The following is a 24,193-nucleotide window of genomic DNA, read 5'->3' on the forward strand; positions in this document are numbered from 1 at the left end:
TTATATGTTTCATAAAAAATATTTTATTATACTTTGTAGTTCTATTATTGGCTCATATAAATTAACTGAATTAAAATGTATTTTAAAGGTTATTAAAATGCCTTCTAAATCTGAAACCATTTTTATAGTTCCAGGAATATAAACTTCTTTTATCTGGTTAGACTTAATCATTTTTTGTTTGTTCTGTTTGCTAATCTACATTGATTATTAGGATTCATAGAAGAACTCATTTTAATTCTTCTCTAAATTAATCATTGTTTTATGATGTAATGTCTCTAAATATTTGTATTCATTTCATCAAGATATTTTGATAAATTAGAAATTCAAAAAGGTAATAATTTAAGTTGATCAACTTTCGTTTGTAAATCTAATAATTCTTTATTCCATTTTTTAATATACCAAGATAGAATTTTACTAAATAAATATGACTTTAAAGACTCCCACACATATCTCCAATATATTCTCTATTACATTTGCATTTATAAAGGACTGAATTTCTTTGTTATACAATTCCTTACAATATTTCAGATTATTTAAATATAATGTAATTCTACTAATAGAAGCACTTTGTTTTGCATTAATTTTCAATTCAAATGTAATTGCGTTACAAATCAGATAGAAGGCATGCAACAACTTTAATTTTCCAGCAATATCACTTGAAATATACACTATCTGTTCTAGATTGGGTGCCATGTTGATGTGTATAACATGTAAAAAAAGAATGACTTTGCTTCTGCAAATTCATTTATGTCCTTAATATTAAACATATCTATGAAGTCTGTTAATGTCTTGGATGAAGCTGTTTTCCTATGCTTATTTATTGTATTAGTCTCCAGCTAAAACTATAGTCCCTTTAGAATGTTGCATAATCTCCTCAAACTGTTACTTAACCACTTTAACTCTTAATCCAGGAATGCAATAAAGACTAATCAAAGTGTATACTTTCCCACATAAATTTATGATTTTCGGCATTAATACAGAGTTTTTCCATAACATTGCTACATCTCTTTTTTATAATGTGACCTAACAAGTACTGAAAAGATATTACATCTATTAATGTCTATTTGTAGCAAATGTCTCCTGTAAAAATACAACTTCAACATTAAGCATTTTTAAATATTTTCTTAACCTTCCCCTTTTACAACTGTCACTCAAACCATTAACACTGATAGAAATGCACTTCATTTATAATACATCAGTAGAAGTATATTTAGCTATATGTTCTTAATGTAGGGAGAAAAAATATGACTGAAAATAATTCTACATGTTTATTGATCAAACTGAAGTTATTAATATTCCTAGAAATCAAATTAACTTCGAAATATTAAACATTTAAAAAAAGTAAACCATATAATCTCTGAGGTTTAAGACACTGCATATGAATAGCATCTCTATTCAGGCATTCCCTGTAAGGTCTCCTTCCAAGACAAACCTCTTCTCTGCCTATTTGAGAAGTAATTTTATATAGAATGTTACTTATTAAACAAATACTAAATGAGTTATATAGGCTTATTTCATATTTATGTTTCAAGGATTTGTAAATGACAATTTTACATACTGAACTATTAAATCTAATTCATTTTATTTAAATAATCAATATTTTTAAATCAACTGTGGTAACCATTTTCAAATCCTAACTATGTAAAGTTCTCTCTTTCTATACTATACTTGGCAAAAGGCAACAATGCAATTTTAATGTGAAGTCAAAAAAGCTTATACATATTATTTAAAATCTTCGAGAATAAATGTTTTAAACAGACTCATATATATATATATATATATATATATATATATATATATATATCTAAATCAGAGTCTACATTACTTATTTTTAAAAAGCTCATGTCCATTTCAGTTTAAAAATCTATTCAAATCTTTTTTTATCTATTGTCTACACAATTATTAAGAAAATAAAACTATATTACATAATGTTACCAAACAGAGTAAAATATTGGAGGTTAATATGAAACTCATTTACATTAGTTATAACAAAATTATAGAAATATAATCAATATTTCTTAAATCAACTGTCATAACCATTTTCAAATCCTAACTATGTAAAGTTCTCTTTCTATACAATACTTGCTAATAATACAATTTTAATATGAAGTCAAAAAAGATTATACATATTTAAAATTTAGAATAAATGCAAAACAGACTCATCATATTGTGTATATATATATATATATATATATATATATATATATATATATATATATATATATATAAGCTTCATTATATATAATTGCTCTGAGTTTCAGATTAACTGTGGATATTTTTACTTTATTTAATAAAGTTATATAATACAGTTTTATTTTTCTTCATTGCGTAGACATATTTTAACATTTTTAAACTGAAATGGACAAAAGCTTTTTAAAAATAAGTAACCATATAAGAAAATAAAGAAATAAAAGCCTACATAACCCACAACTCCACCCAAGCAGCAAGTTCATATTATAACCATGCCACACATAACCAGATATCTAGAAATTCATGCATCCTAAAAAATTCTCTAGCCACCGACATAGTACTAAATAAAAAATTGATCCTGCAAAACACATTCATTCATAGTAAAGACACACACAGCCATATAACCCAATCAGAATGAAAGGAAAGAATACATATTTAAAATTTTCTTATCAATAATATATTTCAAATAAAGACGCTGTCCGGTTCGATTCTCAGCTAGAGCGTCTTCTGCATGGAGACATGCATGAATGGGCGTACCTTTGTTGAAGGTTGTGCGTCAGGGCTGGTAACTCGGCATGTAAAAATCAACTACCAATCACTAGCGGACCAGAGTTCCGCTGTGGCGACCCCTAACCGGGAAAAGCCGAAAGACACAAATCAAAGTAAATATTGATTACTGTTTATAATGTTATAAAGAGTGATAAAGAAGGTTAAATCACTTTACCTTACTTTTGTGTATATGCATACATATTTTCTTGCCTGTGTCAGTTACAGCTTTTTGTTGTAAAATAGCTTGTAGTACCAAGGATACATGAATATAAGCCAATTAGATCAGGGAGAAAAAAACTGATATTCATTTGCCCTTTATTTTTTTCTTATTACAAGTAATTTTCAACCCATTCTTTTCTGCTTGTCTTTTCACTGAACTATTGTTCCATTTCATTTATTCTGTTTGTTCTAAAATGTTTGATTTTAAAAGGATATAGATGATTGTAGTGTTTCAAAGGTTTTAGTTCCTTCTGTAAGAAAAGCATTAAGGCTAGATGGAAATAATAAGTGTACTTTAATCTGTCTCCAATTCTTTTATCGAAGGAAGGAACTCTTCTTTACAAAATCACAAATGAAAAGTAGTCCTTGTCAAACCTTATTGTACTCATTTAATTTAATTGGTAAATTTTACCAAGCACTTTTTAAAACCAGTTCCTTATCTTGGCAGGAAAAATATCACAATTATAGATCTCGGATTTGTATTTAGTTTTGTTGATGACAATGGGACCACAAATGATCTGTGAGCTCTTTCAATACCATATGATAAATACTCCAGTAAATTTAAAATCTTAGGGAGCCAAGAAGAGAGGAAATCAACCATAGCATCTCCTCCTATTTTTTTCAGGTAATCCATAAAAGTATATGTTGTGCCTCCTAGATCTATTTTCAAGATAATCTATTTTACTTAGTAAATAAGTATTTTGCTTTAATAAAAATTCAATATTATGTTCTTCTTCTGAAACTCTTTCTTCTAGATCATACAGTGTCTCTTCCATACTGGAGATCCGAATCTTCTGGTTTATTGCATGTAGATATTCCATTTGCTTTATGCATTTTTCTTTGACATTATCCAGTTTATTATCCATTTTATCAAATTTTATTGAGAATCTTCTATGCTAATAAAAAGTGACTGTAGTTTCTTCTTTAAATGACAAGTTCTGTGAGTTAGTTTTGGAGTAACCTATTTTAAATAAGAGGCAAAACTCTATTTAAATGTTGACAGGAATTAAGAAAATTGAGAATATATACTTCGAATATAATCTTCCAAAATCTTGAAAAGATGGTAGTCTTCAAAGTTGAACAGTCCACAATGTCAAAAACTTAATTCCTGTCAGAAATATAACTCAAACAGCTGTTGGCTTGTCACCATCTTGGCCATATACCCCCAAACCCTCCACCCACCCAACTCCAGCCAGAAAGCATTTGTGAGGTTAATCTGACCTCCTGGACAGCTCAGTGAAGTGATTTGATGACAGAAAAATGAGACTAAGAGGATTAGAACGTGTTCTCCTCCATTTTTTTTTTTAGAAAGGGAAAGTGGACAGGGGACTTTATCCACAGATTCACCAGTGAATACCTGGATACTCCCTATTTGTAAGGAAAGGGGAGAGAAGAAACATTGTGACTCAGTCTTACCAGCTATGGACACCTAGTTCTAAACTTTGAATTTTCAGGATATCCCCAGTTTTGCCTCACAACTATGCACTAGCCTCATAAATGCATGATTTTTGTGGCAAAATAATGGGAATTACAACTACCCAAACAAAACTAGTAATTAAAGCTAGATTCTTTTTACCTTTCAGAAAACATGTGTTGATAGGAATCAGTTTATTCCAACAGCTGCCTAAGCAAAGACCAATAAATAAAACATGCCCCTAGTTTGGAGTATTTGCTCTTTATTATTGTGATCTCTGTCCCTGATTTTTGATTAAAGATGGTAAATGTTATATGCAGATATCAACTCAGCTACTCTTAGGAGCCTGATTCAGGTATAGGATGCAAGTCCTCCATCACCTGCTGCAAAATGGCCCACTCACATCGGACCATATTAATTTAAAAAACTTGTGGCTAGAGTAAGAGATGTCCTCTTTCCAAACCTTACCATCCTCAGCTCCATGCACAAGATGAGAAGGGCACAGCCACTGTCTTTTTCTGACAATGGTCGGATAGAATGATAATAAACTCTGTATCAGCCTGTTGATCTACAGAACAGATCTAGACTATCTACTTGGGCATTATTAATCTTGTCTGGTATTTCTGCACCACTGTCTCAAAAAGGACAGGTAGAACAGTAAATGGGTTATGATAGAAATGCAAGTGTTGACATAGAATATATGTATATGGCAGATATGACTCATTACTGTATTCACTGCCCTGTAATAATCTTATATCATCTTTGCTCGAGTGAAAGCACCTCCTTTCTGTCCCAGGCAGTAGGCTCCCATATGAAGTCAACTACCTCAGCAAAAGCAATCTTCTCTGACAGCATAGCCAAGAAGACAGAAAGTACATATGTGCCAGACTAGGGTTTCAACAGAAAAGTCTAAGGTCCCCATGCAATACCTATCCATCTCTTAATTTCAACCCTCTGGAGAAAGGGACCTTAGGTGGAAGTCAGAGTTGCCCCATACACAGTACTAAAGACATCACAGTTGGGATCTTACATCACAGCTATAGACTATTCTTGAAACTGGAAGATAAACTGTGAAAGCCCAGGCATATGGCTACCACAGGCAGGATTTATATAAGAATAGGATAGAGGTGATAGTGTGTTGTACATAGAGGTACAGCTACTGCTAAGAGGATACTGCATAAAGCTGTTAGGCGGAGGAGGAGGTGCACAGCAGGCATACCTCTCAATCTCTTAGTAGAAGAAATCTGGACAAAGACTGATATCATGGGGGGGGGCAAAGGCCCAATAACAGGGACAGTTTTAAATATTGCTCATATAAACTTAGAAGGTGGCTAGAGCAACAGGATTTGCGTTAGCATAGATTTTTATCAAGGATACGAAATCTGAAACTTAAAAGTTTGCCATTATTTAGTGACTTCAATCTTCAGATCATCACACAAATTTGCACATTTTATAAAGAGCAGACCAAAAACACAAGGCAAAAATCTGAACATTCTGCAGAAATCTGGATAGTTAAGAGGTATGATGGCAACAGTTGACTAGAAGAAACTAGAGATGTTGGAAATGAAGCAGAGACAGGATTTGGGAGGTGGAGATGAACAGGAATAAAACCATTAACTCAGAAATTGACAAATGTGGGATTACAAAGCAATAATTACATTAGTGAACAAGAAAATCTGGAAATATTGGACCTTTTTTTTTTTACTTTATTAAATCTGTAAGGGACTCTAAAGCATATGCCCTACTTCATGTCATTAATGTAAGGAAAAATACTTAGAAGAGGGGAACAGGAGGAAGAAAATGAAGAAAATTAACTAACTAAAACATGTTTTTTCTTCATAGTAACATTTTTGTAGTGCATGAACTTCTTTGCATGCTATAAAGTTTTTTTTTTAAGTGAAATGAGAAAACTAATGTGAACAGGTGCTTCTGTTTCCCTCCCTTCTCTTTCTCCTTGTTCAGTTTTAAGAAATGTAGGCACCACAATGCAAAAAAAGGGGAAAAAGTCTGGTCAAAAGGCCATGACAAAAAAATCTGAAATGCTTTTTCCCATTCTTGCATATGGGAATGACTGAATTGAAGGCCCTTAGCTTGATTAAGTAACAAGTTATAAGAGAAAGCAAGTAAATGAAAAAGAACACTGAATATTATAAAGCTTTTTTCTAGCAAATAAATGCATGCTTTTAGTAGCAACTTTGTATCTTGTTCTCATGTCTCCATGGAGATAATCTCATAATGAGAAATAGCTAGGAGATAATGTTTTCCTTTCTGACAGAGCTATAAATATAAGAAAAACCCAGACAGCACTTAGTGTGAGTACAGACTGTACCATGCTTCTTAGCATGGATACCCTTTATTTTAGGTTAACCCAAGTCTGCGAGTGTGGCTGTCAGTTTGGGACACATTTGTATTAGTAGGGTAAAACTTCAACATTTGAATATGTACATAGTTTTTTGTGTGTTAGTATTAAGTTAACAGGTCTTAGGGGATATTGTTTTTTTTTTTTTTAAGGCTTTCAATAAAACAAAGTTTTGTAAGATGTGATGTGACATAGGCTCAAATGGATATGACAAGATAATTATATAAAGGATTAGCCTGTCAACTAGTGTATGCATGTAACACAAAAGCTGGAACTAGACACTTAAAAAGCTGTTATACATAAAAGCTGGGAATAATACATCTTTAACACAATGATGCTTTCTGTAATATCCTTAAATGTCAAAGGCCTCACAGATAAACACAAAAAAGAAAAGAGTAGTGAACTATATTAAAAATAGAGTGCAAATAGCTATGCTACAGAAGGCACACCTGGAAAGAACTAAACATGTGAATTTAATAAAGAAAGGTTATCAGGATGGTTAGTCAGTGGAATACCTGGGACAAAGGAAAAGGTGTGTACTTATATTAATTGCAAGAGTAGCTCCAATAGTGACAGAAGATGATAAAAAAGATAATAATGGTAGATGTGCAGTACTAAGGAGCTACTGGCAAGGAAGGAGGATTACATTAGCATTTATTTATATTCCACATAAATCTACTATAATGGAGCTTAAGAAATTTCTGGAAGGAATAATCAGCTTTCAGCAAGGAATATTACTTATAAGTGGGGACTAGAATTTGATTTGCAGCAGTGAAGATTTGCATGGTGGGCCCTGACAGAAAAATATAACAGACAAGGATATATCTTTGAAGACATTTATGAAAACATGTGGCATAGAAGATATGCATTTGGTACTAGGAGTTCATAGTGAATTTACATACTACTAGGTTCATAGGTTCATACTAGGCTATCTGCCCTGGGGCATTTATAAGCCTAGCCCGATTGTGTTTGGCTTACACCACCCTTTGATTTGAGTATACTGTGCCCTTTTTAAAGTTTAGTTTACTGTGCCTCTGTCTAATAGTGACACGGAAGTAATCCCCGGGACAAACCTACGATCCCCCATCCACTTATCAAGATTCTTCTTGAAGAGAGTCAGTGAGGTGCTCTGCCTAACATGAATTGGAATTCTATTCCAGAGCGAAGGGAGCCTCTGGGTTATGAATCTGTCCCTCCAGCATGTTCTATTTATTTCTGTGCTGAGGTTCAAGTCTCTCGATCACGTGGCTCTAAGAGATTTAGATTTACTGAGGTGGAGGATGTCCATTAATTCTGGGTTGGACATAGCTTTATATGTCAGGCATAGATCGCCTCAAATTAGGTGGTATGCAACTGAGTACAACTGGAGTTTTTTTAACCGAGCAGCATATGGCATCTGTTTGAGTCCCTTGATCCTCCTGGTGAGGTACTTTTGGGGTCTTTCTAATTGCTGCAGGTGTCGGGTAAGGTACATCCCAAAGGGGGCATTGTATTCTATGATGGGCCTGATGAGGGATGAATAAAGGGGCACGATTGCCTCTCTTGATCTAGATGTGAATCCTTTCATGATGAGGTGGGCTATGTAGAAGTCCTTTCTAACCACTCTGGCAATGTGGTTGTCAAAGGAGAGATTGCTATCAACTTGGGTCCCCAGATCCCTAATTACTTTCTCTGTACTTAATGGGTTACCACCTATGTGGTAATTTGTGGGCACATTGTTTTTGCCAAAGGGTATGACTATACACTTTTTGGCATTTAGCTTTAGACCATGGCTCTGGCACCAGTTATCCATCTCTGCGAGACCTTTTTGAAGGATGTTTGTGCCAGCCGGAGAGTTGATTATGGCGCCCAGTTTGCAGTCATCTGCAAACTTGGTGAACTATAGTCCTCCCACGTTGGCCTGTACCTCAGAAAAGTAAATACTGAACAAGAGAGGTCCCAGGACAGAACCTTGTGGGACACCACTTGTGACCGGTTTCGAGTCTAACATGTCTCCTGCAACTCTGACTCTGTGGGTTCTGTCTTTGAGCCAGTATGCGACCCATCTTGTGACATAGGGGTTTATATTTAGGCTGGATAGCTTATCTATGATGCCCAAGTGGGGTATTGTGTCAAATGCCTTTGCAAGGTCCAGATAGGCTGTGTGGACTACCTTCCCTTCATCTATAGCCTTGGTGACTGTTTCGAAGAAGTTGACCAGGTTCAAAAGGCAGGATCTGCCCTTGACAAAGCCAAATTGGGTAGGATCTAGTGTCTGTAGGCCCCCAATGTCTTTGTTTATGAGTTCCATGATGATCCTCTCCATAGCCTTGCATACAAGGCTAGTCAGGCTTATGGGGCGGTAGTTTCCAGGGTCTGCAGAGGCGCCACCTTTGTGGAGTGGGACCACTGTTGCTGTACGCCATTCTTTGGGCACATATCCTGTAGTGAGGCTGAGATTGTACAGCAGTTTTACTTGAGGGATTAGTTCTTCTTGGAGTTCATGTAGGACGCAACCCGGGACGCCATCTGGTCCCATGGAAGCAGTGTTTTTTGCTTTGGAGAGGGCGGCCTTCACCTAAGCATCAGAGATGTTTGGGAGGCTGCACTCTGTCGGGATAGATACTTGCTCTTTTGGGGGGGAGGGGGGGAGTTTGCACTGAACCTGTCTGCCAGGATATTGCCGATGTCTGTGGGTTCAGTGTATTTTTTGTCGCTTAGAATCAACTCAGAGCAAGTCTGGGAGTTGCATCCCAGGTTCCTAACATAACTGAAAAAAGCCTTATGATTGTCTTTAGTGTCCTGTGCAATTTTTCTCTCGAAGCTGGCCTTGGATGATTTTATGAGGGATCGTAATTTTTTGCTAGTACTGATCAGAGATGCCTTCCCTTTTAGGGATTTTGCTCTATCATGTAGTAGCTTCCTCCTTCTGTTGTACAGTTTATTTATGGCTGGGGTCCACCAGACTGGACACCTGCCTTTGGATGATTGGGTCTTGATTTTTTTTTGGGATAACATGATCCATGCATTCCTAGAGATGTCCGTAGAATGCATTTATATAGGATTCTGCAGTTTGGGACGTAGTTTCCACTGGCCCTGGAGCCTTGAAGGATTCCACTTCGGTTTTGAGAAGTACGAAGTTCGCTTTTACGAAGTTTTTCACTGTGGTTTTCTAGGCTGGGGGTGGGGTTGGGATGTGGATATCCAGTAAAATTAATTTATGGTCTGATCTTACCAATGAGGGATATACTTCTGGTATGGAGCATAGAGTCCCCATGTTGGTAATGATCAGGTCTAGTATGTTTTCCCCTCTTGTGGGAGTGATGACTAGTTGTTCCATAGCATTTGAGTTTATAAATTCCAGGAACCTTTGGGCTAAGGTGCTGGAGCTTGAGGAATGCTCCCAGTCTATGTTTGGGTAGTTGAAGTCACCCAATATAATGGTGTTTGGAGAGATCTTCATGTTCTCCAATGTTTTCAGGAAAGCCGAGTGGGATTCCTGACTTTGAGAGGGTGGTCTGTAGGATGCTATAAACTGAAAAGCAGTCTTGCCCACTGTCAGTTGCACATGGATGGTCTCCGATACTTTGTGAAATGCCACTAACCTGGAGGTGTGGATATCCTTGATAAATATGGAAACTCCCCCTCCTTTTGTGGTTCGGTCAGGGTTTTGGGGCCGAAAAGCATGATATGAGGTATAACCTGGTAGTGCTGGGGTGCTCTCTGGAGCCTTGAACCAGGTTTCTGTCACTGCACAGATATCGATGTTCTCCATACTGAGGAGAGCTTCGAGTGCATGCATCTTGAGGTTAAGACTTCTGGCGTTTAGTAGCATTACCCTTAGTTTCTTGTTCCTTGTGCTGTCTATGGAGGTGGGTTTGACTTTTGAGCCTTGCCTAAAAAAGGCACTATGGGGGTAGCAAGAGCCTTTGCCAATATACGAAAGCCCAGGGGTGACAGGTGCAAGCCGTCCCTAGCGAAGCAACGTGGCTTGTCGAGCATGTCATCCCAGGCTGACAGACACTGGATCCCCTTTAAATGACACCAAAATTTTAGCCAATTGTTAAAATCGATCATTTTGTCTTTATACTGTGGCATCATTCTAGGTGAGGGTAAGATGCTGCTCAAGGTCAGGGTCATACCGGCCTGGGCTACATGATCAGAGAGCTCCTCTATGTCTCTTTTCATGTAGTCGAGGGAGGTACGTCTCAGATCATTCATGCCAGCATGTACAATGACTGAGTCATATTTGTATTTGCTTTGGAGTGACCTGAATGCTTGCGTTATGTGGCGGATCCTAGAGCCCGAAAGGCAGCTCACTGTGACCTTCTCTTTATTCAGCCTGGTGAGCGGGACATCAGTGTGTCTGACAATAGAGTCACCTATTACAAGAGTATCAGGTGTGTTATTGAGCCTTAAGGGCTGTGACTGCTTGGCACACGGACTTTGTGTGCTATATGTTGTATGTGTTTTGTTTTGGGGTAGCGTTTGCTTGGATGTCTGCTTTGGAGGTCTCTGTTGCTTGGGTAGATTTTTATTTAGAGCCTCCGAGTATGTTTTTGTGTTTTTATGTGTTTGGTTCGCTGTTGTGGTGGGACTATGTGATACTGGAATTGTGTTGTGTGAGGTTACCTTCTCCTCCTGACTGGTTACACCAGTTTTGAGATGAGAGAGCTCAGCCTCCAGTTTGGCTATATGGTTGCATCTCTCACATATATTTGAACCGGTTTGGAGGAGGAGAGGGTTGTCCGTGTACATGAGACAGTTGTAACATTGCCTCAAAATTCCCAGATTCACCAGCTGGACTGGAGAGGAAACCATTGACTGACCTTTGGACATGCTAGAGTAATATAGGGAACTGAATTAAAACAAACCAATAGGGGACAAGGTAATCGTAGAGAGTATAAGAGTAAGTAGTGCTTATGGTTTATTAGTGCTAACTTGTAAAATTACTTATTTGGACCAGTGAGGGGCCTTAGAATGAGAATATGGTGTTTAATTTGAGAGGTAGAGCAGTTCTAAGGGAAAAAGTGAAGAGCAGACATTATGGAGCCAGGAATAGTTTAAACCCAATTAGGCGGCGATGCCCGATGTTGCGCTATGAGCAAAAACGTGCAAAAGAGGGTTTTAAGAGAGGGAGATCAAGGAGTTAGGAATTGACCCAAAATGGCCAATAAAACTACAGTTTCAAGGCAGTAACCACTCCCACAGGGGCAGGCAGGCTGCTCAATGTTTATCACTGCCACTGATGAACACAGAGACTTCCCTTTAGCCCAAGCAAACAATGGCCTCCAAGAAACTTACAAACAGTTCAGAACAGCAAATCTGTAACTGAACTTTTTTAAATCTCAGAAAAGTGGGAAGAAAGCAAGATTTTTTGTTTTTTTTTAAGAAAAGCAGAGGTTCACAAGTATCAACAAGTTAGAACAGTGCAGTAAATGACCCCACACTTGAGTGCTAGGCCAGAGACAGATAAAATGCAAGTTTTAAGACAAAAAGGATTTTAAAAATAAGTGCAGGCAGGAAATTCAGTAATCAGCTCTAGGTTGTGTTTTAAATACAGTTACCAACACAGAAATCAAGTTTAACAAGACAGAAAATGCTCAAAAGTAGGCGCAATGCAGAAAAAGTTAACAAATAATCTGAAGCAAAATACTTAAAATCTCAAAAGTGGCTCCTTTCTTCTCTCAGCATTTTTTCCTCTTGGTGGGTGCTTCACCAACAGCCAACAAGTCCAAAAAGACACCAAAACCACAAGGCAATCGGGTTTTAAGAGAGGGAGATCAAGGAGTTAGGAATTGACCCAAAATGGCCAATAAAACTACAGTTTCAAGGCAGTAACCACTCCCACAGGGGCAGGCAGGCTGCTCAATGTTTATCACTGCCACTGATGAACACAGAGACTTCCCTTTAGCTCAAGCAAACAGTGGCCTCCAAGAAACTTACAAACAGTTCAGAACAGCAAATCTGTAACTGAACTTTTTTAAATCTCAGAAAAGTGGGAAAAAAGCAAGATTTTTTTGTTTTTTTGTTTTTTTTTTTTTTTAAGAAAAGCAGAGGTTCACAAGTATCAACAAGTTAGAACAGTGCACCCAAGATACAAAAACTGGGCTAGGCTAGACAGATTTTACATTTCATGGAACATGTGCATTTAATTGAAAGTCTTGATATGTACCCAATAACTATTTCAGCCAAAGCGCTAATAACTAAAATAAAAACACAAGGTAATGAAATAAAAATGAGACACTGGTGCTTTGCCACCTGTCTGTTGAAAAGATAGGAATTTAAGGAAGAGGTAGTGGAAATTATTCAGGAACTATTATAGAACATAGAAATTCCTTCTGAATATATAGTTAGCGAGTAGGATACTGGAGTTTAAAACTAGGGTGGAAATAAAAGAGAGCGAGTGATATGGTTAAGAAGTATTGACAAATATTATATTAAAGTACTGCAGAATAGGGGTAATCCCACAGAAAGTACAGTTGTGTACACTTACCATAAATGTAGATGTTCGAGTGTATTCACTGTTGCAGTCATCACATTTGGGTTATCTGCCTGCAGGTAGCCCTCAGCCGGCCTGAATACCAGAGTCTTGGGATTTCTGCATTGGATGCTGTCGCTTCTTCCATGACGTCAGGGGTATAAAACATGCAGCAGACACCATTACATCAGTTTTTCTTACCCCAGATGTCAGGTGCCCCCATATTTGGAAGCAATTATATGGAATGGAACACCCCCAGCAAAAAGCAAATACACATGGTATATGATACGCCAAACCAAAAAAGGATAGGTAGAAGCAAAGAGAAGTCAGGGGGCTGGAGGGAGGGTAACCAGGACTGCAACAGTGAATATACTCGAACATCTACATTTATGGTAAGTGTACACAACTGTACTATCTTCTTCGTGTTTCACTGCTGCAGTTATCACATTTGGGTTGATTCCCAAAGCTAAGCAAGGGTGGAGGTTGTTAAGAAGAATTAGGGCTGGCAAGCAGGCCCTGTAGGACTGCTGTGGTAAATCCAGCTCTGGATTTAGAAAAGATAGGCAAGTGGTAATGCTTGGTGAAAGTGTGTACAGAGCTCCAGGTTGTAGCTTCCAGGATGTCCCTGGTAGGGACTCCCCTGAGAAATGCTGTAGAAGTAGATGTAGCCCTAGTGGAATGTGTTCTGTTCCCCTGTGTGGTAGGTTTCCCACAGTGTTTGTATCAGAAATGGATGCAGTGTGCTAGACATTTAGAAATGGTTTGCTTCAAAATGGCCTTGCCCTCTGCCCCTGCAGCAAAGCTGACTAGAAGCTGGTCAGATTTGAGAGGCTTAGTCCTGTCCAGATAGAACCTAAGCTGCCTGTGCACGTCCAGGGAATGCAGGATCCTTTCCCCTTTATTCTGAGGGTTACGGAAAAAAGTTGGCAAACAAACGGACTGGTTTAAGTCACACTAGACAACACCTTGGGCATAAAAGATGGATTAGTCCTGTGGGAAACCCTGTCCCATTAAGGGCCTGCAATTCAGACACTCTTGCTGAAGTGATGGCTAGAAGTAAAGCTGTTTTCCATGAGAGGAATTTTAACTCTGCTGTAGCAGTAGGTTCAAAGGGAGGAAGCGTGAACTTTTCCAATATAAAGTTAAGGTTCCAGGCTGGAGTGGGAGCTCTCCTGGGGGGGGGGGGTCTTAAATTTTTGGCTCCTCTCAGGAACTGTTTATCAGAAGATGAGAGAAGAGGGGTGGCTCAGTATTATAATGAGCTGAGATGGCAGAGGCATGAATCTTAATTGAAGAGAAGGGTAGGCCTTTGTGGAGCATTTCTGTTAAGTAATCTAGTATACGAGGTAAGCTGGGCACAGTTGTGTCCATTCCCTGAGACCGGCTCCAGGAACAGTATCTTTTCCACTTTTCCAAATAGGATTTTCTAGTACTAGGCCTCCTTGCCTCAAGAATGATATCCAGCACCTGCTTACTGAGGGTTGCTGGTGATGAGTTCAGAGGATTAGCCAGGCTGCAAGATTTAGGGTCTGTAGCTGAGAGTGCAGAATCTGTCCCGCCTGCTAGGGCAGCAGGAAAGGAGTCTGAGGCAGGTGCCATAGTTGTAGCACTGTCAGACTGCGCAAAGAGGGTACCAGTGCTGACGTGGCCAGTCTAGTGCAATCAGGATTGTCCTTGGCTTGTCCTGTTTGATCTTTAGTAGAACCTTCGAGAGGAGGGGCTGGGTGGGAAAGGCATAGACTGAGTGGCTTTCCCAGGTAAAGGACAGGGCATCCACTTTCCAAACTTGGCTGTGGGGAGTTCTGGTGCAATATTTGCTCAATTGATAGTTCTGAGGAGAAGCAAAAAGGTCCACCTCTGGTGTCCCCCACCTTTTCCTCAAAAGCTTGAATATTTTGTATTCCAGTTTCCACTCATGTGGGTCCATGAGATTTCTGCTTGTCGTCTGCCAGTGAATTTAGTTTGCCTGGCAGGAATTGAGCTTGTAGGTGCACTTGGCTGCTCAAGGCTGTGTTCCACAGAGCCATGGCTAGTCTGCAGAGTGGGTAGGAATGGGTTCCCCCCTGCTTGATTATGTACCATATAACTGTGTTGTCTGTCTTTGCCAACAGTTGTCCTGGAAGAATAAAGCCTTTGAAGGATGTCAGAGCATTCTGTACAGTTAACATTTCTTTTTGATTGATATGCAGGTGCATTTGCTTTGGGTTCCATTTGCCCTGAATGAATTCCCTTGCCATGTGAGCCCCCCATGCATAGTCTGATGCGTCTGTTGTTAGGGTTTGGACGGCAAAGGGTAGAGTGAAAGGGAGTCCCTAGTTGTGGTTGCAGGCCTCTGCCCACCAAAGGAACTCTGTCCTTAGGCAAGGAATGATAGGAATCATTGTTTCCAGGTCCTGAGAATGTTGACTCCAGAGACTTTTTAGGTACCACTGAAGTTTCCTCATATGCAGTCTTGCATATGGAATTAGTAGAATGCAAGAGGCCATAAACCCTAGGGCTTGCAGTATTTTTCTTGCAGATAGCCAGGTTTTGGTGGCCAGTAGATTGAAGTAGTTTGTCATATAAATTTGTTTCGCTGGAGTGAGGAATGCCATCTGGGAGGTTGTGTTCAAGCTTGCTCCCAAGAATGCAATCTGTTGGCAGGGTACCAGCTGTGATTTCTTTTTGTTGATGGTGTACCCCAGTGAAGTTAGTAGTCTCTTTACAAATGCCAGGTGCTGAAGTAGCAATTCCTGACTGTCCGCCTGAATCAGGCAATCGTCCACGTATGGGTAAATTTGAATTCTTCTCTGCCTGCAATATGCAGTGGCTGGAGCTAGGCACTTTGTGAATACCCTGGGCGCAGTAGATAAGCCAAAGTGAAGTGCAGAGAACTGATAGTGCATAGAGCCTGCTCTGAAGCATAGGTATTTCCTGCAAGATTCCCTTATGGCGCTGTGCAGATAAGTCTAGAGTTGCTAGCCAGGAATCATTGGCTAGCATAGGAAGCAGCTGTTGGAGAGTTAGCATTTTGAATTTTGGAACCACCAGAAAGGTGTTGAGAGTAGACAGACCCAGGATAGGACGCCAAGAGTTTTCTTCTGGGAACCAGAAACAGTCTAGAATAAAATCCTTGTCCCCTTTGTTCTTCTGGGACAGGTTGAATAGCTTTGATACTGAGAAGAGAAAGTACCTGAGTTTGGACCTCTGTCCACTGGTTTGGGGGGAGGTCTGGCCATCCACTTAGGGTTGGGAAGAGTGAGTGGAAGTGGAATTTTTATCCCTGGGAAACAATGTTTAAGACCCATCTGTCTTTGGTAATGTATTCTCAGTTTTTGGCATGCATGGCAAGTTTCCCTCCTAAAGGTGCAAGTATTTGGGCAAGGCTTGGAGGAGTTAAGGATAAGTCATTGTGCAATTTTACCATAGGATGGTGGCTTACTACTCCTTGTTTTGGACGTGGGAGCACTCCATTGCTTAGATCTGTGCATAACCGGAGACTGAAGTCTTGGTGGTCTGCTGCCCCTGGGCTTGGACTGAGAAGGCTTGGAAGGGACTGGAAAAGACCAGTTTTTTGAAGGCCAATGCCTACTGAATCTGGGTGGCTGTACTTGTAAGAAATCTTTAACAGTTTGCATAGATTTAGCTTTCTCCTCCATCCTTTTGAGGACTTCTGCTTTATTGCCAAATAGATGCTCTTGATTTAATGGTGCATCTAGTAATTTTGCTTTGACATGATCTGACCAGTTTTGTTCCTTAAGCCAAGCATGTCTTCTAAGAACAGACCCAGTGACAGTAGCCCTGCAAGATGCTTCTAAGGCATCAAACCTACACTCCAAAGTATGTTTACCAAGTTGGTTAGCAGAATGTATTAACTCTTGTAAATCTTTGTGTTCTGCTCAGCCATGAATCAACAACAGTTTTGTTTAATTAGCTCCATAATATGCTGCTGATGCCTTAACATATGAAACTGGCAATTTAAAGCCCTAATGGCAAGAGTAGCAGAGATGTATACCTTTTTACCCCATCTGTCTAAAGCCTTAGAATCCCTGTCCGAAGGGGTAGGATTTTTGGAAGTTGTAGCCTTAATGCCTTTAGGTCCCTGGGAAATGGTCTCTGGATCCACAGTAGGATTCTTAAAAAGGAATTTGTGGGAGTCAAGCACTCTATAGTACCTGTCTGGTTTCCCGGGAGCTCGAGGCAAATTATCAGGGGTAAGGCTGGATTCCAAGAAGACATCATCTACAATTTCCAGTCCAAGAGGGATAGCTAGAGACCTGTGCTGAGGCAAGCTTAAAAATTCCTTGAGTCACTTTTTGGACTAGGAGTAGTCCTGGCTCTCCCAGCGGAAATGCTTTCCAAGGGTGTGTAAGGTTTCACCAAAGGAAAAATCTTCTGGAGGGGAAGCAGAGGGAATGGAATCCTCGGCATCAGAATCCTCATAGGTAGATAAGGGTATGTCCTGGTAATCAGAAAGATCAGAGTTATCAGATTCCTGATCAGAAGAATCAGAAGGAAAATCAGTTCTTGGTCTTTTTGAGGGGGAAGACTGACTTTCCCTAATTAAAGTAATGAGGTCCTCAGCCATTCTAAGCATTTGTTTTTGTGGCATGTGGGCCTGAGAATGCACTTTGGTTGCCAGTTTCCTAGGCGTAGTGTGAACTTTATGCCTGAGAAATTCAGTATTTTTGGTTTGAAATGAAGTAGTCGGTTTAATATGAAAATCGGAAGGCCTGAATACACCCTCAGAAGCTGGTACCTGTACAGCGGCTCCAGACTCATCCAAGATAGAGACATCTGCTGGTTCCATAGTCGAAGAAGCATTTTGCGGCATACCAAACACCAAATGGTTCCCAGTAGACGCCTGCGAATCTGAAGAAGTGGGTATCAAGGGCTGCAAAAGCACCTCACTGAGTACTGGTGGACTGGCGACTAGCTTAACAGTAGCGTCATCGGCAGCTTTGGACCTATGCGGTCCATCTCTGTCTTTATCCTTACGTTTTTTCAGAAGATCGGTAGTCAGATGGCTTACTGAATCCATTTCGGAATACGGAGATTGAGAGTGAAAGTATATAGTGACAATAAGGGCCACATGATGAATAGTTCAAGCACAAAACCGACAGCGAGGTACGGCATGGTCTGGGCCTAAACAGGTGATGCAGTAAGAATGAAAATCTCAGTGTGGTTATTTGCTATCCACAGGCCAGGCAATTGTTAACTTTTTCTGACATTGATTAGAGCAAGAAAAAAAGGACCCCCAATGGGGTACTTAGCTTTAGACGACTTCAGGATGATTCAATTTGGAAACAAAAACTCAGGTAGTGGCCGACCGGCACTCGTGCAAACTGCTTCTGCTTCAGGCTCTTTGACAAAAAAGAATGATGGAATGGTGTTGGCTGCCTGTTTTTATACCCCTGACATCAGTCCTGGAGTGACAGCAACTGACGCAGAAATACTAAGTCTCTGGTATTTGGGCCGACTGAGGGGTACCTGCAGGCAGATAACCCAAGTGTGATGACTGCAACAGTGAAACACGAAGAACATCTTCTGAATGCTGTACTCTGTTATTGCTAAGGTTACCACCTGTCCCTCTTTGCAAGGGACAGTCCCACTTTGGGCAGTTGTGTCCTGCAAAAAAAGCTTAAAAAATGCCAAATGTCCTGAGATTTTAAGACAAAATATATTTCTTAAGTTTTCTTTAATAATTGCATAATGCAGTTATTTTCTATCTGGAACACATAAATATTATAAATAATAGCATAAACAACTTAAATGCTGCAAAAATAAGCTTTTATTTTGACAAAAAAGTAAAGTTCTGTCCTTTGCACTGGCTGTGGGTATGTTTTGTCTTGCAAAATCTTACATTTCTACAAAAACAAAATGTCCCACTTCGGGCATTTGAAAAGGTGGCAACTCTAGTTATTGCTTGTACTTGTGTTGTATCAAGATCTGTAAAACAGCAGTATTCACAACTGTTGATGTACCTAAAGTGCTAAGCACATAGCATGACTGCATAATCTTATAAATTACTGTGGTAAATACACTAAAATATGGTACTTTAAGACTGAGAGAAATTAATAAAAGCAAGTTAAACAAAAACTCTAAAAATAAGGGAAAAGTCACAAAGGAAAATTCTTGAAATAAATACTGTATAAACACAAGTCTCATTTCTGACATTATAAGGGCAACTACACTTAGGAAAAAGGTAGCTGCAATTTTCCTAAGACTCTTGCTATCACAACTAACTTATTTTTGGCATCACAAATGAGAAGAACCATCTAAGGTTTAGACAGCTCTGTAAACAATAACTCTAATAAAAGAAAATGATAACTCTAATAAAAGAAGAAAAATGTAATATGAATCACTGGTCTTTATGAAAATTGTAAATCTGCACTCAGCCATACCAGGTAGTTTGACTGTGTATTTGGTTGTGGATGTTGTATTTCCTGAATAAATTTGCCACTGTCTATGGCGAGCATGGTACGGTCATTTGCAAAGAAAATAAATTACTTCTAATAATTTGTTACTTACATCCATTCTCTAAATGTCTACAATAAAGCACACAACTAAAAAGATACATTTTAAAACTTTTATGTAAGCAGTTAAGACACAAAAATCAAATTTTCAAAAATAAACAGCAAAATGTTCATCGCAAACTAAAAAGTGCAAAAATTCTGAATGTGAATAGTTAAGCAGGTGCATGAGATGAACTGAACAGTTGATGTCTCAGAGGTTCCAACCTACATAAGGGTAATAATTCTGTAACAGTGTGACTCACTGTAGGTTTACCAAGTTAGAAGACCTACACAGTAAAGTGGTCATACCCAGACACAAGACTTGGTCTCAATGGAATATGGGGAAATAATTAGTGAAAAACACAGATTAAAATAAAATTAAGCCATAATCAGACACCCACCATTAATAAGCAACCTCCAGTCAATAACAGCAGGGGTTAAACTCCACATTGCCCCTCACCACACCACTCGGTGCCCCCATCCTGGTCTACATACAGCAAATAAATACTGGAAAAGCGCCCCTGCTGGAGCGGCCGCCTAGTTGGCCTGTGCCTAAGGCCGGCTATGGGTTAGCCCTAATCCTAAGTGCCCTGTTGGCTCTGTAAAATGTGGACCAAGGCAAACTAATAATATCAGTCTCCAGTGGAATCCATGTGTACAGCAGTGATTTCAATATCTGTCAACTACCAATGTATACATATCATTGTCAAACTTGCATGACAGTCAGTTATGCATCACTTGTATACAACGTCATGACCACATAGCATGTCAATCACATAAGCCATGCCCACTTCTGATTTTCTCCAGAAAAATTGTGCTAAGGGGTTAATCTGCGGTGGTGGTGCTGCGGTAGCTTTGTCGCCTCACATTAAGACGCTGTCCGGTTCGATTCTCAGCTAGAGCGTCTTCTGCGTGGAGACATGCATGAATGGGCGTACCTTTGTTGAAGGTTGTGTGTCAGGGCTGGCAACTCAGCACGTAAAAATCTACTGCCAATCATTAGCGGACCGGAGTTCCGCTGTGGCGACACCTAACCGGGAAAAGCTGAAAGACACAACAACTTGTGCTAAAGGGGTTAATAAGTATCATATCTAAGCTACGTTTTGGACATTATTTTAGATAGTTCAACATATACGCAAACCTCAATATCCCATGACGTTTCACAGATGCTACACTTGAACTTAGCCAAAAGGCTGAAAAGCCAGATAATCAGAAAAAAATGCAAGCAAGTACAAAGTCTAATAAATTAATCGCAGTCTATTAATGTGTGGCAAGTAAGTCAAAAGCTTTTTGGCTATAGGTTAACTGTTACTAAACTATATGACAAACAGCATATATTTAGGGAATTAAAGAATGAGGTAAAACGTTTGCCATCTCCTGCTACTGAGTACATGCGCCTTTACGCTGACTTCAGTAGATATTTCTAAACAAAACCCACCTGTCCAAAACTTTGAAAGTCCTTCTATAACAGAACACACACGTCTGTAGAGCGTTGTCCACATATGATAAGTCCAGAATCCGACAACTATGGACCTAGCACTCTTGATCGTCCAAAGGGAGTCACTTGTGAGGTCAGGCACCATCTCAGAAGTCATCCCGAAATATCCCTGAAGAATAATATGTAAGAAAACTCTAACCCACAGGTAATCCTGGCAGTTTTTAACTCTGTGGATCCTTCTGAAGTCCACTGAAACTCTCGTGTTTTCCACCTCTTCAATTCTGAAACAATATTCTTCCTGGTTTACAAGTTTCACCCACACCGCCTCTGTCACATCACGGAAAACCCATACTTTGTTACAAAGTCTACATTCAAATATGGCTAATAGTTTTCCGGATGTAACCGAAAAACCGCCCATGCACGTAATTAGTCACTGCTACGCTAAACTAAGGTTTTTCTTTATGCAACGTTTCAGATATTCCTACCACCATAGATCTCAACCTTTCATCTCTAAAATGAGAAACACTAGCCTTCATTTCATAATGTGAAACAAATGGGCAAAATGTGGAACACATACTAAGGGCTTACTAACAACTTCAACTAGGAAGGTCATATGATGGTTAAAATATGTTGGTTTTACTTATAAAGAAGCTCTTTTAATGAATTAACATGATTCATTTTACAATGGATTTCACTTAAAAAATTCCTAACACTGAATGTGTGACAGAGCCGTTCAATGTGGAACTTTGAGGAACGTGAACTTTTTAAGACCTCCAGATGAGGTACATTCCTCGTAATGAGGTACAGAGTTATGCCTACCACAATGTTTTTTACCGATGTGTATTACAACACAAACTCAATAAACCAGTAATATATACTTATAATCAATCTGGTATGACTTAATTTGCATGTCCAGAGTCCAGACATTAAAAAGAACAAGCGAATATCAGCAATGCTAGGCTTTGTATTAGAACATCACCCCACCGCGATTCTCGCGCAAGAATGGGCGTGGTTTACATGACTGACAGGGCAAAAATACGGCGGAATGACATGCCATGCAGATTATCCAGGGACCTGTTGAATATTCATTCGGAATATTCCGCCCCCCCCTCAATTTTTTATTTATTTTTAATTTTTCTATATACAGAAGACGCAGTGTTGCCGTTCTTGAAATACGGACATGGCAAGGTAGTTATTAATTAAGAGATGTAAGGACAGGTTCAAGTATTAGTGGGACCGAAGGGCAGTATGTACGCAGTACTTAACACCCTCATCGTAATGTTGTGCTTTAAATTGCTTTTGCAGGGAGCAAGCCCCCCTCAGGGCCCCCTGCAACCCCCCCCCCCACCTTTCTTAGTTACTGAATATGGAAATTAGTAAACAATACAAACATTTTAGTTTCACGGTTTGCATTCTTTTGAAATGCATCGCTAACATAAAACTTGTAAACCTAGCAACTTTCTCAGTTTATAAACGCAGACAGTATTTAAATTATCTCCCTATATTTCGTAGTTTGCCCCCCCCCCCCCCCATTCTATTAGGCTTTGTTGAGATTTTGGACGTTAAAAGATTGAGAGGTATGTGTCATTGTTAACAACTGGAATTGTACATTAAACGTTACGGTTCCATGTTTGTACCTCTTTATCTTAGTTACCACAATCCACTGTCCCCCAAAATAAATGCAGTATCACATTTTGAAAAATACATATCTGCAGACCAACAGGATGACATGGAAAAATCTTTGTCATATAGGGAGAGGCACCGTAAATAAATACTGGATGTCAAACAGCTAATAAACAGTAATAATTAAAACAATACAAGTAAAGAGATCTACCATGTGCGCTCCTGCACATAGTAGATTAGGTGTGTGTTATATACTTATAGAATAGTTAACTTGCACTTGTTTTCCATATTCTATTTGGTGACGTTGGGTTAGGATTACCACATGTCCCACTTTGCGAGGGACAGTCCCTCTTTGGGCAGTTGTATCCTGACAAAAAATTAAAAAATGGCAAATGTCCTGAGATTTTAGGACAAAATTATTTCCTATATTTTATGCAATAGTTGCATAATACAGTTATTCTGTACCTAAAATACCTGTTATAAGAAACAGCATAAGCAACTAAAACGCTACAAGAATAAGCTTTTATTTAGGCAAAAAAGTTAAGTTCTATCCTTTGTACTGACCGTGGGTATGTGTCGGCCTGTAAAATCTGATGTTTGTACCAAAAATGTCCCACTTTGGCCATTTGAAAAGGTGACAACCCTACGTTGGGTATCTCATATTTATTCACAGTAAGACTAGCAATTACAACTGTACAGTAGTGGGCGGAGTTTGGGCGGTTCTTGCTACTGCGCATCTGGTGGGGTAATGTGTATTCTACCAGTGAATTTAGTGAAAGATAGGTACCCACCATAATTTTGACAATCTTAACGTTATAAAGCTACTCAGCAGCAAATGTTGAAGCAGATCTGGTTCCGTATTGGACAAAGGTGTAGTCACATATACCCAGCGTACAAAAATGAGATTTTTTTTTCTTTAGCTTATTTTGGGATATCTATTTATATTTTATATACGATTTATCAAAGAGTTCAGAATATTTAAAACTGGCTAAACATACTACTCCTATTCAGAGCCATACAGAACTAGCTTACATGATAGGAATACATATTTAAAACCGCCTTTCTATAGTTATGTAGCAAGAGTCGAAAGTAGTGTGCCCCTTTTCAAAGTGTAGAAGGCAACATTTTAAGGACTGAGTATATTCTTTTAACAGATAGGTGGATAGTAGCATCTTTAAGTCTAAGTACAAAACATAAATTTGTGAATACATCCTTGTACATAACAACAGGCAGCCCCCTTCACCATCAGGAGTAGCAGTGCAGTCGTGTGCCTTTTAAACATTTTATGAATGCATGCCAAAGGCTTGTTACACAAAAAAAATTATGCAAGCAGAAATATCTGAAGGGGTGAGCATTACAAGAAATAGCAGACCACCTGTCTTTTATACTGAAAGTCGAAGGCTTTTCATGTGAAAACCATAATGCCAGTAATGTATATAATCACGAT

The 24,193-nt window shown here is 38.9% G+C and overlaps 1 protein-coding gene across 1 annotated transcript in view; it reads right to left on the bottom strand.

The window, feature by feature from the left end:
* The window catches only part of LOC122811115, a 106,680-nt gene extending 85,160 nt beyond the window's left edge, over nt 1-21,520 (bottom strand). The window contains exon 1 of the mRNA XM_044082712.1: nt 21,124-21,520. Coding sequence (XP_043938647.1) covers nt 21,124-21,280 — 157 coding nt within the window. The 5' untranslated portion in view covers nt 21,281-21,520. The remainder of the gene's footprint in view (nt 1-21,123) is intronic.
* Nucleotides 21,521-24,193: the final 2,673 nt, after the last annotated feature.

The sequence above is a fragment of the Protopterus annectens genome, chromosome 9.part0 (genome assembly GCF_019279795.1).
Source record: "Protopterus annectens isolate FY-2018-M chromosome 9.part0, PAN1.0, whole genome shotgun sequence".
In the NCBI taxonomy this organism is placed as follows: domain Eukaryota; kingdom Metazoa; phylum Chordata; order Ceratodontiformes; family Protopteridae; genus Protopterus; species Protopterus annectens.